General features: G+C 43.1%; 1 protein-coding gene across 5 annotated transcripts in view; it reads right to left on the bottom strand.

Annotated features, from left to right (window-relative positions):
* The window catches only part of diaph2 (diaphanous-related formin 2), a 754,395-nt gene that overhangs the window by 113,494 nt on the left and 622,103 nt on the right, over positions 1 to 18,798 (bottom strand). For all 5 annotated transcript variants that reach the window (XM_082975098.1, XM_082975097.1, XM_082975100.1 and 2 more), the window contains one exon: positions 14,711 to 14,876. In XM_082975098.1, the coding sequence (XP_082831224.1) occupies positions 14,711 to 14,876 (166 nt within the window). The remainder of the gene's footprint in view (positions 1 to 14,710; positions 14,877 to 18,798) is intronic.

Here is an 18,798-nt window from a genome sequence, read left to right as displayed (position 1 = left end):
CTGGGTGCATGTGTAAATGTGCATGCATGTATGTGACTGTTTGGACATTTGTGGATTTGCAAGTGTGTGTTTGTGCATGTCTGCTTGCAAGTGTGTGTTTGTGCATGTCTGCTTGCAAGTGTGTGTTTGTGCATGTCTGCTTGCAAGTGTGTGTGAGTGCCTTCTTGCGTCCTTTGTCCTCCTCTGTGTTCTGATATAATGAGCGTTGACAGACAAACATCCCCTCCCCGGCTAAGACTCAGGTATTACGGGGATCGTGTGGAAGGAACAAGTAGCTCATCATGCCTGTCAAAAGTGGGGCCTTGGCTCCCAAGTCCAAGGACAAGAGCCCCCACTGTCACTGTCTCCTTGTGAGATGACAATGATGAAGAGACAGAGACAGTGAGGGGCGGGGGGGTGGAGAAAGAGAAGGAGGAGAAAAAGTCACACACAGGCAAAGATAAAGAGAGGCATATAGAGAAGGAATAATGGACAGGAAGAGAGACAGATAGAGAGACGGAGAGAGAGCGAGAAAGAGAGAGAGAGACAGAGATAGAGACAGAGATAGAGACAGATAGAGAGAGAGAGACAGAGAGGCATGGGGGTGGAGAAAGAGAAGGAGGAGAAAAAGTCACACACAGGCAAAGATAAATGGAGAGATATTGAGAAGGAATAATGGAGGGAGAGAGAGAGAGAGACAGAGATAGAGAGACGGAGAGAGAAAGTGAGAGAGAAAGAGAAAGAGAGAGAGACGGAGACAGAGACAGAGACAGAGAGAGAGAGAGAGAGAGAGAGAGAGAGAGAGAGAGTGAGAGAGACAGAGAGAGAGGGGGCGGGGGTGGAGAAAGAGAAGGAGGAGAAAAACTCACACAAAGGCAAAGATAAAGGGAGACATATTGAGAAGGAATAATGGAGGGAGAGAGAGAGAGACAGAGATAGAGAGACGGAGAGAGAAAGTGAGAGAGAAAGAGAAAGAGAGAGAGACGGAGACAGAGACAGAGAGAGAGAGAGAGAGAGAGAGAGAGAGTGAGAGAGACAGAGAGAGGGGGCGGGGGGTGGAGAAAGAGAAGGAGGAGAAAAACTCACACAAAGGCAAAGATAAAGAGAGACAGAGAAGGAATAATGGAGAGAGAGGGAGAGTGACAGAGAGAGAGAGACACCTTCCTGGACAAAACGTTCCACTGTAATAGTGAAGGTGTAAACTTGGCAGTAGAAAATCTTAACAGTATATTTGACCTCTCAGCTTCCCTATCAAATCTAAAAATAGAAAAATTGATTCTCAAATAGAAAACCAAAGAAAATTAACAACGACTAATGGTTTGATGAAGAATGCAAAAATATAAGAAAGAAATTGAGAAACCTGTCCAACCAAAAACATGGAGACCCGGAAAACCCAAGTCTACGCCTTCACTGTGGTGAATCACTAAAACAATACAGAAATACACTACGCAAAAGAAGGAACAGCACGTCAGAAATCAGCTCAGTGTAATTGAAGAATCCATTGACACTAACCACTTCTGGGAAAAGTGGAAAACACTAAAACAACAACACAAAGAATGATCTATCTAAAATGGAGATGTATGGGTAAACCACTTCTCCAATCTGTTTGACTCTATAAAAAAGAACAAACAGCATAATCAAATACAAATCTTAGAATCAATTATTAAAGACTACAAGAACCCAGTAGATTCTCCAATTACATTGAATGAACTACAGGACAAAATAAAAACCCTCCAACCCAAAACGGCATGTGGAGTTGATGGTATCCTCAATGAAATTATCAAATATACAGACAACAAATTCCAATTGGCTATACTAAGACTCTAACACCTTCCCCAATATTTGGAACCAAGGTGGAGACAAATATGACCCCAATAACTACCGTGGGATATGCGTCAACAGCAACCTTGGGAAAATCCTCTGCATTATCATTAACAGCAGACCCGTACATTTCCTCAGTGAAAACAATGTACTGAGAAAATGTCAAATTGGCTTTTTTACCAAATTATCATACGACATACCACGTATTCACCCTGCACACACTAATTGACAAACAAACAAACCAAAACAAAGGCAAAGTCTTCTCATGCGTTGTTGATTTAAAAAATGCCTTCGACTCAATTTGGCATGAGGGTCTGCTATACAAATTGATGGAAAGTGATGTTGGGGGAAAAACATACGACATTATAAAATCCATGTACACAAACAACAAGTACGCGGTTAAAATAGGCAAATAACACACATTTCTTCCTACAGGGCCGTGGGGTGAGACAGGGATGCAGCTTAAGCCCCACCCTCTTCAACATATATATCAACGAATTGGCGAGGGCACTAGAAAAGACTGCAGCATCCGGCCTCACCCTACTAGAATCTGAAGTCAAATATCTACTGTTTGTTGATGATATGGTGCTTCTGTCTCCAACCAAGGAGGGCCTACAGCAGTACCTAGATCTTCTGCACATATTCTGTCAGACCTTGGCCCTGACAGTGAATCTCAGTAAGACAAAAATAATGGTGTTCCAAAAAAGGTCCAGTCGCCAGGACCACAAATACAAATTCCATCTAGACACCATTGCCCTAGAGCACACAAAAAACTACACATACCTTGGCCTAAACATCAGCGCCACAGGTAACTTCCACAAAGCTGTGAACGATCTGAGAGACAAGGCAAGAAGGGCATTCTATGCCATCAAAAGGAACATAAAATTCGACATACCAATTAGGATCTGGCTAAAAATACTTGAATCAGTTAAAGAACCCATTGCCCTTTATGGTTGTGAGGTCTGGGGTCCGCTCACGAACCAAGAATTCACAAAATGGGACAAACACCAAATTAAGACTCTGCATGCAGAATTCTGCAAAAATATCCTCCATGTATAACGTAGAACACCAAATAATGCATGCAGAGCAGAATTAGGCCGATACCTACTAATTATCAAAATCAAGAAAAGAGCCGTTAAATTCTACAACCACCTAAAAGGAAGCGATTCCCAAACCTTCCATAACAAAGCCATCACCTACAGAGAGATGAACCTGGGAAATAGTCACCTAAGCAAGCTGGTCCTGGGGCTCTGTTCACAAACACAAACAGACCCCACAAAGCCCCAGGACAGCAACACAATTAGACTCAACCAAATCATGAGAAAACAAAAAGATAATTACTTGACATGTTGGAAAGAATTAACAAAAAAACAGAGAAAACTAGAATGCTATTTGGCCCTGAACAGAGAGTACACTGTGGCAGAATACCTGACCACTGTGACTGACCCAATCTTAAGGAAAGCGTTGACTATGTACAGACTCAGTGAGCATAGCCTTGCTATTAAGAAAGGCCGCCGTAGGCAGACCTGGCTCTCAAGAGAAGACAGGCTATGTGCACACTGCCCACAAAATGAGGTGGAAACTGAGCTGCACTTCCTAACCTCCTGCCCAATGTATGACCATATTAGACAGATATTTCCCTCAGATTACACAGATCCACAAAGAATTAGAAAACAAACCCAATTTTGATAAACCCCCATATCTAATGGATGAAATACCACTGTGTGCCATCACAGCAGCAAGATTTGTGACCTGTTGCCACAAGAAAATATCAACCAGTGAGGAACAAACACCATTGTAAATACAACCCATATTTATGCATATTTATTTTGTACATTTGTACATGAGTGTAATGTTTACTGTTCATTTTTATTGTTTATTTCACTTTTGTATATTATCTACTCCACTTGCTTTGGCAATGATAACACATGTTTCCCATAATTGAATTGAGAGAGAGAGGAGGAGATAGAGAGTGATAGAGAGGGATGGAGAGGGAGAGAGAGAGGGCGAGAGAGAGGGTAATTGTGTTTAGAGAGAGTTAGAGAGGAAAAAACCCTAACTTAAAACTCTCTGTGTTCATTGGAACATCGCAGCCATTTTTATCTCCATATCAAATAATTTCTAGGTATCAATTAATACCTTACTGTGATTGTTCTCAATTAAAATGGTCAAAAAGAAACAAAAAAAGCTTCTTTACAGAGAGCAATTTCTTAAGCAAAACATTTGCTTGGACTCCCTGGGAGTGGTCTGAGTGGGGAGGGTAAAACTAAAAACTACAGCGTCTATCACATAAACCTGCTGTGTATTCTTAATTCTCGCTATCCGAAAGATAATTAGCAAGCTAGCTCATAATTATAACGAGGCACGAAGCATTAAGTGATATCATCTTGCTGTAGAAAATGCATATAAAGAAGTTGCTTCATGTAGATAGCTACTAAGTTCCTTTTTAGGGGGTGACTACTGTATTACTACAGCCGTAGTTACCAGAATGGTCTCATCCATCCCCAAAATGGCTGACTTTGTGCATCGACACTTTGTCACTCTCCATGGTACTAAATGGTAATTGGCACTGCTGCTACCGGCACAAGAGGGATTGCGTGTGTGTGTGTGTGGTGTGTAATTTTTTACCAGGACCCAATATGGACAAGGGCTGCAGTGATACTGAGGCCTTCTCTCTGTTCTCTGCCCTGTGTTGTGGAGATGTAGACTTATGAGCGCTCTGACCTCCTCACCTGGCTGGAGAATTTCAGTGCCATTTTCTGAACATCCCCTGCACTGAGCATGGGCCAGAAGACATTCCCCTTTCAGGTTCTTCTTCAATTCAATTCAATAAATCATGACTTGTTTACTGCTCACCCCTATCAGCTTCTGCTCCTATACATGCGTTTGCCCAGTCCAGAGACTGTTTGCTTGTCTGTAAATAGAATGCATGTCCAATACATTGCTTCATACCAAGTGGTATATGCTAGTGTGGATATTGGAACAGAGCTATTTTAATTGCTCCTTTCTGTTGCACCACTGATTTCACACACACACACACACACACACACACACACACACACACACACACACACACACACACACACACACACACACACACACACACACACACACACACACACACACACACACAAACAAATAGATGTTGTAGATTTGACTAACATGATCACTGTAGCACAACAGAACCTTGGGCTGCCTAAGTGTTTATCAGCCATCTGTTGCTGTATGTGCCAGCTTCTAATGAAATTGTGTCAGGAACTTATGAGGTACAAATACACTAACTTGGTTGTCTTTAAGACACAAAACAATATTTTTTCCTTTATTGGAGGGTTATCCTGAATAAATTGAAATCTGGTGACCAGTTTAGGTTGAACAATGCTTGCAGTGTGTATATCAATGACTTTATCACTGAGAGCCCGTGTCTATGCAAATATATATTGGATAAACCTAGTGTGTGTGTTAGAGGATTACTGTTGCAGCTGTCAAGGAGGAAGCAGCAGTAACAGGGAAAGTGTAGTGGGAGGAGAGGCATCATATTACCAGTACCATTATCGTCATGATGACTCCTCATACTGTCTGTGTCAGGGCATTAGCATGCTTTTGAGATCGAGCCAAAGGCCCTGAAAAGACGGACACACACACACACACACACACACACAGGAACACACACTCGGTCACGCAAACTTACACACACGCTTGTTTGCGCACACACACAACGTCACGCAAACACAACGACACGCACACACACACACACACACTCTGGCCATCATAATTTGATCGCTAAGATTATGTGATGATGCTCCTTCTTGCAACCCTACACCCATTAGTCTGGCTTTATTGGTCTTATTCAGTCAATTAACGACTAAGACTGTTAGCTCAACATCCACCTGCCCAGGCTTTGCTAACTTGTTAATACAGAGATCCTCCTCTCTGCTCCGAGTCAGGATTACACACATAGAGCTGGTTGACTGCATTTCACCCCCGACTCCATCTCCAAATATGGCAGCTGCATTAAAATAAAAGAATTGTCTGGGTATTTTTACATATATGGAATTCCTGAGCCAAAATAAAATTATTTTTATTGGCCTCGTCAAGAGTAGAAAAAAAACCTGGCTAATGGATTCTCTTATCTGTTGTAGTTAGCTCTATGATGGCTGTCAGTCATTGCGTTGACTTAAATGCCTCATGTCGGTCGGCGTTGAATTAAGCAGAGGCTTTTTAGTCAAAGCAATTTAGAGGAAAGTAGCATTCCAATCAAGGTCTTTATTATCTGGGATGCCCCTGTGTGTAATGAATGTATTACAAAGGCCAAACAACGCTCTGTGATACCGCCGAATGAATGTTTAGCCTCAATGACTTGAAGAACATACCATGAACATTTGCTGTGCATGTTGAATGGGTGTCAGCGTAAAATCAATTGGAAAGTTAAATGAGGTATCTGTTGTGAATATGAATTTCCTTAATGACCCCAACTGCCGACCAGTTACAATATCCATTTGCTGTATCTCTATGGCTGGTTCAGAATGATATATACCCTCAGTGGCTGTAAGGTAAGTGATGGTGATGCAAGGAACGTACCGTTAGCGTAGCCAAAGGATAAATACCCTCCCCAAGACAGATTCACAATATCCCGCTAGGCTGCTACTGGCTAGCCAAGCTTAGCATGGTGCAAAGGGGAAGGGCTGTTAGCTAGCATCTATAGCTGCAGAGGAAACGTCTACATTCTTTCAGTTTTACCGGTAGAAAAACAAACAACAACCAGAATGAATGCATCGATCACCAAACATTCCTGAAAGTTAGAAGCATTGAAGCATCTGTTAAATGGGTCTCCCGGCAAGAAAGGAAAACCAGAGGGAATAACAGAAATATTACAGTCGCTGGTCGTCGGAGGATTGTTTATTTTATACACTAACAACACCCTCACTCTCTATCCCAACCCTCAACTCAACCCCCCACTTCCCCAGACCTCTCCTACTCCTTGGCATTGAAGTCTAAATCAGTAATAACTTATTCATAAAGAGCTATTTGCTTGAGAGAATAATTAATTTATTAGCGGACGTCTCCTTTTAGAGGCTGCGCAACAGCAAATCCTTGGGGGAGCGCCGTGTCGAACGCTGGTACTCTTTGATCACGAGAATGAAAGTTAGTTATACATATGGGAAGGAGGGGTGGGGAGAGAGAGAGAAGAGAGAACAGAGAGAGAAGAGACAGACAAGAAGACCTTGCCATTCACACTAATAGGTTTGGAAGACTTTGAGCATATCTTCTGGACATCGTGTCATCATCCTGACACATTACATTTTTGGGGGCACTGGGAGGAGAGGGAGAGACGGAGGGAGAAAATAGTTAAATAAATGTTTAAGAGACTTCTTCCCGGGAGGTAGGGTCTCTGCTTTGTTCTTCACCGTTTGAGTTTGTCTTGGTCCACAAATATCCCTCTTGAGCATTCTGGGCTTTTAATTTTTATGATGAATGTGTTTTCTGACATTTTATTTTAGACTCACCTCACATTCATTCCAATAAATGTCATATCTGTGTTTGTGAATAAACTGGAAAGATGTTACTGTTGTAGCATTTACTCTGTACTACTTTCCTGGATATTTTCCTTGAGGTTTTGTGTTTATATACTGATGTCAACTGATCATGGTTTAGTTTTACTCCCTTGATAATCTAAATATATCCAAAGCAAGCAGTTTCTGTGTTCTTTGGAAATTAACAATACATGATTTTTGAGTGTTCTCAAAAAAAGATTGTTCCAGGAAATGTAGTCATACTCACGCACATTATTTAGTTTATAATTGGGTCATTATAAGTAATTTGTCTCAATTTGGTCCTACTGTACATGACTTTGAATACCATTTCTGAGAACAAAAAATTTAATAAAGTATTGTTCATTTCCAAAGAAAACATCTATACACTACATGGCCAAAAGTACGTGGACACATGCTCGTTGAACATCTCAATCCAAAATCATGGGCATTAATATGGAGTTGGTCCCTCATCTGCTGCTATAACAGCCTCCACTCTTCTGGGAAGTCTTTCCATTAGATATTGGAACATTGCTGAGGGGACTTGCATCCATTCAGCTACAAGAGCATTAGTGAGGTCGGCACTGATGTTGGGCGATTAAGACTGGCTCGCAGTCAGAGTTCCAATTCATTCCAAAGGTTTTGGATGGGGTTGAGATCAGGGCTCTGTGCAGGCCAGTCAAGTTCTTCCTCACCGATCTCGACAAACCATTTTCTGTATGGACCTGGCTTTGTGCACGGGGGCATTGTCATGTTGAAACAGGAAAGGGCCTTCACCAAACTGTAACTAAGGGGCCTAGCCCAAACCATGAAAAACAGCCCAAGACCATTATTCCTCCTCCACCAAACGTGGCACTATGCATTCGGGCAGGTAGCCTTCACCTGGTATCCTCCAAACCCAGATTCGTCCGTCAGACTGCCAGATGGTAAGGCGTGGTTCATCACTCCAGAGAACATGTTTCCACTGCTCCAGAGTCCAATGGCGGCGAGCTTTACACCACTCCAGCCAACGCTTGGCATTGCGCATGGTGATCTGAGGCTAGTGTGCGACTTCTCGGCCATGGAAACCCATTTCATAAAACTCCCGATGAACAATTCTTGTGCTGACGTTGCTTCCAGAGGCAGTTTGGAACTCGGCAGTGTTGCATCTGGGGACAGACAATATTTTACGCTCTACACGCCTCAGCACTCGGCGGTCCCATTCTGTGACCTTGTGTGGCCTACTACTTCGCGGCTGAGCCGTTGCTGCACCTAGATGTTTCCACTTCACAATAACAGCACATACAGTTGATCAGGGCAACTCTAGCAGGACATACATTTGACAAACTGACTTGTTGGAAAAGTTGTGTCCTATGATGGTGCCACGTTGAAAGTCACTAAGCTTTTCAGTAAGGCCATTCTACTACCAATGTTTGTCTATGGAGATTGAATGGCTGTGTGCTCGATGTTATGCACCTGTCAGCAACGGATGTGGCTGAAATAGCCGAATCTACTCATTTGAAGGGGTGTCCACATACTTTTGTATATATAGTGTATTTATATTATCAAGGTGGTAAAACCATATTGCCACGATATAATTCTTAGTCATTGTATTCAGAGAAACCCGGATACTACTAACTAGCTCCTTGAAAACAGTGGGAGGTAATACATCTATTACACTTATGCAGAAATAATGTTTAGAATAGGAAGAGCCAGCCTCCACGGTTCCAAGCTCTTCAGAGTTTCAATAAGCCCAGACCTCAACAGAATTTCCCCACCCCTCTACCTGCTTAAGACCTGCTTGGCTCTTTGAAGCACCGAAGGCGGAGGCACTGTCTTTTCTTTCCGTGTCCATTTAAAGGGGATAAGAAGCTTCCAAAGTCTCTTTTATCAGTGTGGAACTTACACGCTTCCATGATACATTATACATTCCATTCTCAGGCACAGGCTGCGTACCAAATGGTGGCCTGGTCAAAAGTAGTGCACTATGAAAGGCATAGGGTTTCATTTGGGAAGCAGCTACAGTTTATGTATGCTTTAATCTGTCCTATAAGCCCGCCCCTGTGTCATCAGCCTCCCAGGTCTGTCAGGCAAATTTATTTGTCAACTCTGGATGAAATAAGTTAATTCACCACCTAGTCTTAAAACGGGACCAACTTTCTTAGTTCTGAGATAGTCAAATGCATGAGCCGAGGATTTAATGGCATGAGATAGAAGTATGAAAGGATTGAGTGAAGCTTTCCTCCACTGCTGTTGGTATTTTTTTACATATTTCTTTAGTGCAGCATTTACCTGTGCTCCCTCTCAAGGAATAGAGAGACTTGACATGTGCTTCACGTGCCCTCTCTCAAGGAATAGACTTGATGCTGTTGTTACCTCATGAGTCTTGTCCTTGAGTTGAAGTACAGTAGGACTACAACTTACTAAAGCCAATGTTGAGTTGAAGTACAGTAGGACTACAACTTACTAAAGTCAATGTTGAGTTGAAGCACAATAGGACTACAACTTACTAAAGTCAATGTTGAGTTGAAGCACAATAGGACTACAACTTACTAAAGCCAATGTTGAGTTGAAGTACATTAGGACTACGTCTTACTGAAGTCAATGTTGAGTTGAAGTACAGTAGAATTACAACTTACTAAAGCCAATGTTGAGTTGAAGTACATTAGGACTATGTCTTACTGAAGTCAATGTTGAGTTGAAGTACAGTAGAACTACAACTTACTAAAGCCAATGGTGAGTTGAAGTACAGTAGGATTACGTCTTACTGAAGTCAATGTTGAGTTGAAGTACAGTAGGATTACGTCTTACTGAAGTCAATGGGCACTAACGTACCTCAGCATCACATATAGGTGACTCAGGAATCTTGTCCTTGAGTTGATGTACAGTAGGACTACAACTTACTGAAGTCAATGTTGAGTTGACGTACAGTAGGACTACGTCTTACTAAAGTCAAGGTTGAGTTGATGTACAGTAGGACTACGTCTTACTAAAGTCAATGTTGAGTTGAAGTACAGTAGGAAGTCAATGGACACTAACGTACCTCAGCATCACATAAAGGTGACTCAACAGCAGAGCTGTAAATTAAACATTTTCATTGGTAACACTGGTGCTCCCAACTTAATGTTAGGAGCACAACAAAATGTAGGAACACCAGAAAATAGTATTATTTCTAAATTGATTGAGATAAAGCCCATATTGGGCCTATATGAATTCTAGCTACTTTTGAAGAACATTTTGTGCCATGGAAAGTAATATGCAATCCTGTAATGACATTTGTTTATTATAAAAACCTGAAATGTTGATACAAAAACTGGTCGATCTCCAAGGCAATCCTAGTAAAAACCCAACGATAAAGCATTATGTTCCTACTTTTTTTTTTATTCGTCTCGGGCTGTTGGAGGTAGGTGCACCCGATTCAAACTGTTGCCTTTAGAACCTTCCCGGCGGGCCCGGAGGACAAATCAAGTGCACTATAGGTCTACTGCTGACCAATCGGATGGCTCAGATTAATGTGTCTGCAATAACGTAACAGGCATAAAAGAAAGCTACAACAAAGTTGATACTGTGAGATTTCAAAACGTTTAAAACCATGACGAGAGAGAGACTGTCAACGAATACAGCAAAGAGCTGCTGTTTTTATGAGTGAGTTCATGTTTAAGTTCTTACTGAGCACTGTCAACACTTTGTATTCAACCCTTTTATGAGCCCGTACTCTACACAGACTGGTGCGGAATTAGCTGCGCCCGGCCTGCCACAGGAGTCGCTAGTGCGCGATGAGACAAGGATATCCTTGCCGGCCAAACCCTCCCTAACCCGGACGACGCTGGGCCAATTGTGCGTCACCCCATGGACCTCCCGGTCGCGGCCGGCTGCAACAGAGCCTGGGCTCGAACCCAAAAACTCTGGTGGCACAGCTAGTACTGCGATGCAGTGCCTTAGACCACTGTGCCACCCGGGAGGCCCGCCTACATCATTCTAAAATGGAAGATGTTTGGAACCACCAAGACTCTTCCTAGAGCTGGCCGCCCGGTCAAACTGAGCAATCGGGGGAGAAGGGCCTTGGTCAGGGAGGTGACCAAGAACAAAATGGTCTGATGAAACCAAGATTGAACTCCTTGGCCTGAATGCCAAACGTCACATCTAGAGGGAACCTGGCACCATCCCTACAGTGAAGCATGGTGGTGGCAGCATCATGCTGTGGGGATGTTTTTCAGCGACAGGTACTGGGAGACTAGTCGGGATTGAGGGAAAGATGAATGAAGCAAAGTACAGAGAGATCCTTGATGAAAACCTGCTTCCAGAGTGCTCAGGACCTCAGACTGAGGCGAAGGTTCACCTTCCAACAGGACACCAACCCTAAGCACACAGCCAAGACAATGCAGGCATGGCTTCGGGACAAGTCTTTGAATGTCCCAGTGGCCCAGCCAGAGCCCAGACTTGAACCCAAATAAACATCTCTGGAGAGACCTGAAAATAGCTGTGAAGCAACGGTCCCCATCCAACCTGATAGAGCTTGAGAGGATCTGCAGAGAAGAATGGGAGAAACTCCCCAAATACAGATGTGCCAAGTTTGTAGAGTCTTACCCAAGAAGACTCAAGGCTGTAAACGCTGCCAAAGGTGCTTCAACAGGGTCTGAATACTTATGTAAAAGTGATATTTCAGTTTGAATTGTTTATACATTTGCAAAAAAATCTATTTTAGAATAAGGCTATAACATAACAAATTGTGGAAAAAGTCGAGGGGTCTGAATACTTTCCGAATGCACTGTATATGCAAATAGACCATTGCCATATATGGATTTACTTTGAACTGGACTGTATTACAGTCGTGAGTAGATGGCCTTGTTTTGAGATCAAAGCGAGAGCTGCATGTAGCTAGCATTTTGTTCATATCCTTTGCTAGTTGGTGATTTTTTAGCCCAGTTATAGATCATTTGTAGTCAGCAATAGGGGAGTGATTGCTTCCCACAAGAGCACAAAACATGTACATTTTCTTTGAAAAGCGAGTCAGGTAAAGAGCTTTGTTTTGTCTTAAAGGGGCAGTGTTGTATTTTGAGACAGGCTTGAATAAGCTAAGTAGTCAGAAAAAGAATGCATTTTAATTTGTAAAGTGATTGCTTGCATCAAACAACACAACATTTTCAGTCACCTTCTTGTCTGTAGGACAAGTGGATAAACAGGTTAATGTCAAGCCCTGCATGTTTTTTTATTTTTTTTATATCATGGAATGTAGGCCTACAGTACATTGAACACCACACAGTGGTTGCTACCGTAGGCAGAACGATAGAATAGCTATTTCCATGTTAAAATGTTATGGATTGCATTTTGTCCATATTTTTTTCAATGTTAGACACTCTGTTAGGCCTACATTCTGATCAAATAGCCACAGTTGCCTACTTGCTGCTGCTGGAAGTTGCACAGAATTTTCAAAATGTTAAAGTTTTTTCGCTAAGCAGACCTGAAATTTGCTCAGTGCTGGAAACAAATATAGGGGACATTGGTTACATGACCTACAGCATGGTCAAGCACGATCATTTTTGAATCACTAAAAATGATTGATTTAGAACCACGGAGAGTTACCGCAAGTCGCAAAGCTAGCTAGCCACTGGAGGACAACAACAACGAGATGCAACAATTCAAGTTGTTTCTGTCAATGACGTATGCTCTCGATGCGATTTGATGGGAGTGAAAACAAATCCAAACTGTCATACACTTTTTTTGGGTGCGCCAGGACCATTTATATTTGAGCTCACTCAGTTAGCTCAACGCTGATTGGCTATTTTATACTTTTTTTAATCAAGGGAGGCCAAATGTTCGCTGGCTTTCCTTGCATTCAATGCTACGGGTGGCAACAATGTCATACTCTTTTGGACCAGACACCATCAGATAGAGTGCCTACACGTGCAGGGCGCTGTTTCGCTTGCTCAGATGCTTTCTCCTGTGAGGTACATTCAGCCTCTTGCGAATTTAAGGTAAATGATGAAACACAAAGACGAAAGATACATTTTTTTGGGCAAGCCTGGCTTCCCTTGGCCTCCATGAATACACGCCATTGGAAACAATGGACTTTGACATTAGTAGAGGAACCAGCATATTACTATAGCAGAGGCCTCCATGAATACACGCCATTGGAAACAATGAACTTTGACGTTAGTAGGGGAACCAGCATATTACTATAGCAGAGGCCTCCATGAATACACGCCATTGGAAACAATGAACTTTGACGTTAGTAGGGGAACCAGCATATTACTATAGCAGAGGCCATAGAAATAACCGGGGAAAGGATGAATATTTTTTATGAAATCTATCGCCCATTGCCTAATACCAGAATTAAGATGGACCTGCCTAATCATATAGGTATCTGATACTAGAAATAAAAATACAAATATTTCTTGAGTATCCACATAGGCCTATATGATCAATTGCTTGCGCTTCACATTTGCCACATTGATCATGCAATGGATGCATGCACTGTTGGGAGCTAAATTGGTGGCTATAACCTACCTACTTTGTTGGGTAATAATCACTGTTGAAAAATTTATCATAAACTAATTTACTAGAACATGACAGCCAGCCGAAGGTTAGCTACCTCTTTTTGAACTACTTATTGCTAGTTATTCATTTATTGAAATGACCGTCGTAGTAGTTGAAAGTTGGCTGTGTAGCTGAAAAGTCAGAGACGAAGGGCGCGCAAGTCTAATACAAGTGGCGCCCGGACCTTCAATCAGGAGAATGGAACATTTCCATGTCCACCAGCTTTTCACAGTTTCTGTAATCGACATAACTGCATCTAGCTATTCATTGCAGTAGCTATTTAGCTAGCCAAACTAACGTGCTTTGTTAAATTTATTAGCAGTAGGACTACATCTTGAGAGGTGCAAAATGCATGCACCATAGCCCCGGTGCCCAGTGGTCCCATCGTGGGCTGCCAACTCCTCTCCTAATCAGTCCTAATCAGGTAAGATGAGACACATTTGAAGAAGCTACAACATATTATGACCCCATCACTGAAATATAAGACTCTCATGAACATGTATGTGTCTTCTGTTTCCTTCTACAATGTCCACAAGCCATGCAGGACTCATTAGAACAGAGTGGACAAGACCAGGCACTAAATCAGACCTGCGGAAAGACGATCATACAAAATTATAGCCTGATGAACTTCCCAATACCTTCTCCTGATGAATTTCAGTCACTTCAACCCATACTTCTTTCAGATTGAAATACTGTCAAAAGTACTGTCAGACTGATTTGTAATAGACTGTCATTACCCCAATTTAAAAAAGTGAACATCACTTTTTGTATACGTTGGGGTTGCAAAAATGTTTCGATATCAAAATGGGGTCGCAGGCCAAAAAGGTTTGGGAAAGCCTGGTGTACTCTATATTTGCTGTACTCACCACAAAGAGGGTACGGAAGGAGGCCAGGTCACCGAAGAAGTCCTCGACGCAGAGGACGTGGGGGTCGAAGGCGTAGTAGCTGCCCAGGCTCTCGTATAGCTTCTGCATGTTCTTGTGCATGGTGGACAGCTTCTCATATTGCTCCCGTGAATGTTTTGAGAAGCCGTGAGGGAAGGTATAGTCAAGGAAATAAACATTTTGTTTGATCAATGGTACTGGTCAGACCTGGGTTTCAAATACCCTAAAAATAGATTAAAATACTTTATCTGTGTCTGATTGGGCTTGCCTTGCTCAATAAACCAATACAAAAGTCCCACAACTGTAAACCACACCCATCTGGCACTCCGGGTAAACGCTCAAAATATTTGAAAATATTTTTCTTGTATTTGAACCTAGGTCTGGTACTGGTGTGACAACATGAAAATGATACTACATACTTTAACACTTTGTCACTATGCTGTGTGATGTCACATAACAATAGACAGTCATCATTGAGCTAGTTATCAAACCACCACCTCCTTTCATTCACTTGTTTGTAAACACACCCACCCACACTGAGAACGCAAACCAAAAATGCTGAAAAAAAACATCGCTTTTCAGACAGGGAGAGGTCAGAGAAACTAATGTGTGTGTTTCAATAACCTCTCCAACTCACTTTGGAGTCATTGGCACAGTGGGCTAATAGTGCACAGCCCGGGAGTAATGGAAATGTATTTTGTAGTCGGCTGCGACACAGATGGCTGTTGGAATAGCTGATTGCAGTCATTGTGTCTATTGTTTCTCCCAACAAGAGCGGGGTCGGTTTGTCTTGAACCGCGGCCCACGCCGCACTATGTAATTTACTGAGCAGATAAAGCACTTTCTACTGGGTGAATGGCTATTGACAGCTGCTGTCCATGCAGTATTATCCCAGAGGACCACATGGACCCCAGACACTGGTCATAGACTCTGGTTGTTCTGTCACAAACACAGACAGACCCACACACAGTGTGACAGTGTGTGTGATGAGGTGAAAAGCACACCTTTATTGAACACACTGTGTAAAACAACTCTCAGCAAGCATGGAAAGCCACACACATTCAAGCAGATACACAAAGCAGTGTGACAGGACACACACCACGGTGGTTTTCAACCCAACTCGCCTCAGTCTCAATGTTCAGGTCACTGTCAGCAACACACAATCACACTGAGGATAATTGGACAACACAGCATCAAACACCCCCACTGTTCTATCAATCACGTACATAATCCTTCATCTATCTACCTGTATCTTCCGATCTATGCATTTCTGCATCTGTCCATGGCTGTCTAAAGCTGTCCAAGGCTGTCTATAGGACTATGGGCTGGGCTGTGGATGGGCTGGTGTGTATGTGGTCTATCAGGGGTTCTTTAGGGGGATCCTATGGGGGTGTGATGACCGATCTGGGGCCTTGCTACATCTGTGTCTGGCCGACGTTGGGTCCAGCTGAGCGAGGATGAAAGTAGGGCCGGCGGGAGGCCAGACAAGCTGGATTAGCTCTCAGCGGGTCAGTGTTTACCAGACCTCAACAGCAGCACTGGCAGTGACCAGCACTACAGCCCACACAGGCCTGGTGATGCTAGATTTATCTAGCTGATAGATGTGTCTTTATATCTCTCTTCACCCCCCTTTCTCGCGTTCTGTCACACTGTCTATCTCGCTTACTCTCCCTTTCTCTGTCACTCACCATTTCTCTCTCTCTGTGTTCCTCCCTTTCTTTTTATCCATATTTTTCTCTCTTTCTTCCTCTCCCATCAGCCCCCTTTAAAGACCTACGGACTTGGATGGAAGGTTGTTTACATCAAACCTTGTTTCCACACATCCAATCTCTCAAAGGCACCAACTTTCCACAAAGTTATACAGTGGTTCTACCTCTCGCCCATATTAAAGTCCTTCTAAACCACATTACAGTCCTTCCAAACCACATTAAAATCCTTCTAAACCACATTAAAGTCCATCTTAACAACAATAAGGTCCTGTTCAACCACACTATGGTCCTGCTTAACCAATGTTTGTGAATATTTCACTCCCATTAACCAGCTGTCAGCAGCACTTTTAGTGTCACTCGATAATGAGCCCAAATATTCCATCAAATCATGCCAGGTTTGAGAGTTTCACACCAACACTCCCACTCACTTTGTCATATGATTCAAGCTTCAAATTCAACCTAATATTGCTTATACAATCCAGGTTACGCAAGCTTGGTTACAAAATACAGGACAATACTATTATCACAAAATTCGTATAATATATTTTGATAAAAGAGTGAGAATAGAGAACAGAGTGTGATGGAGAGGAGTCGTCAATGGACTATGGGCTGAAGTAAGTAAGTAGTGGGAATGAGAAGTGGTGAATGGATGATGCAAGGAGGTAAGTTAAAGCTCAGGTAGCTGTGCTTGTGTTGCTTACTTGGCTGTGCTGTGGTGGAGCATGCATTCTGTGCCGTTTGCTGTTTAGCATGAATAACTGGGCCTCGGTACACCAGGGTAGTTGCATCAGAGCAGTGAAGGGATGCTGACTGTCTGTCTGCCCAGCTGTCTCTCTGTCCCTTTGTCTGTCGGTCTCCCGCTGGGGACTGATGTGAGGCTCAATGGGCTTCAGTTCTTGTTATTTCCACATTAAAGCCATGTCATATTGACAGTATCTGACAACAGACTGTCCTACAGCAGTGCCAGTATGCAGCATAATCAAACTGCATCTCTCAATTTCTGATACAGTCTCTCTCTGGCAGTCTCCTCATGTTCTGATACAGTCTTTCTCTGGCAGTCTCATGTTGTGATATAGTCTCTCTCTGGCAGTCTCCTCATGTTGTGATATAGTCTTTCTCTGGCAGTCTCCTCATGTTGTGATATAGTCTTTCTCTGGCAGTCTCCTCATGTTGTGATATAGTCTTTCTCTGGCAGTCTCCTCATGTTGTGATATAGGCTCTCTCTGGCAGTCTCCTCATGTTTTGATACAGTCTCTCTCTGGCAATCTCCTCATGTTCTGATACAGTCTCTCTCTGTTAGTCTCCTCTACTCTTTCTTTCTCTCTTTAGCTCTTTCTCTTCCATTGTCCTGCTTTTTTATTTCTCTTTCTCATTTTCTTGCTTCCTTGCTATTTCCCCATTCTCTCCATTTCAAAGAAACAAACACACACACCAAATCTCGTCTTTCTTCCCTCTCTCCCTCCTCCATGTCCTCCCCTACTCAGAGAGTCACCTGGACCACAAAATGCTCTGAGCGGAAAGAGAAAGAAAGGGCTCAAGGTAAAGCAGGAAGCAGCCTCAACTGGTTCTCTGCCTGTTTGTCAGTCTCCTCTGGCTCTTTACCTGTTTGTTAGCCTCCTCTTACTCTCACCTGTTTGTCAGTCTCCTCTGGCTCTCTGCCTGTTTGTCAGTCTCCTCTGGCTCTATGCCTGTTTGTCAGTCTCCTCTGGCTCTCTGCCTGTTTGTCAGACTCCTCTGGCTCTCACCTGTTTGTCAGTCTCCTCTGGCTCTCTGCCTGTTTGTCAGTCTCCTCTGGATCTCTGCCTGTTTGTCAGTCTCCTCTGGCTCTCTGCCTGTTTGTCAGTCTCCTCTAGCTCTCTGCCTGTTTGTCAGTCTCCTCTGGCTCTCTGCCTGTTTGTCAGAATCCTCTGGCTCTCACCTGTTTGTCAGTCTCCTCTGTCTCTCTGCCTGTTTGTCAGTCTCCTCTGTCTCTCACCTGTTTGTCAGTCTCCTCTGTCTCTCACCTGTTTGTCAGTCTCCTCTGGCTCTCTGCCTGTTTGTCAGTCTCCTCTGGCTCTCTGCCTGTTTGTCAGTCTCCTCTGGCTTTCTGCCTGTTTGTCAGTCTCCTCTGGCTCTCTGCCTGTTTGTCAGTCTCCTCTGGCTCTCACCTGTTTGTCAGACTCCTCTCCCTCCTCTCCTCTCCTCTCCCTCCTCTCTCTCTCGTTCTCTTTCTCTCCACCAGCTTTCCTCAAAGGAGGAAAGGAAGGGCTGCATTTCCTCTGCACTGCGCCTCACATGAAAGACACATTGTTAGGGAGTTGGAGTGGGCTAAAAGGGATGTTAAAAGGGATGTAGTATGGATAAATGTATGGATTGGCTATT

The sequence above is a fragment of the Salmo salar genome, chromosome 05, assembly GCF_965601325.2.
Source record: "Salmo salar chromosome 05, fSalSal1, whole genome shotgun sequence".
NCBI lineage: Eukaryota > Metazoa > Chordata > Actinopteri > Salmoniformes > Salmonidae > Salmo > Salmo salar.
The sequence above is the reverse complement of the archived record's forward strand: the minus strand, read 5'-3'. Positions and strand labels throughout refer to the sequence as shown.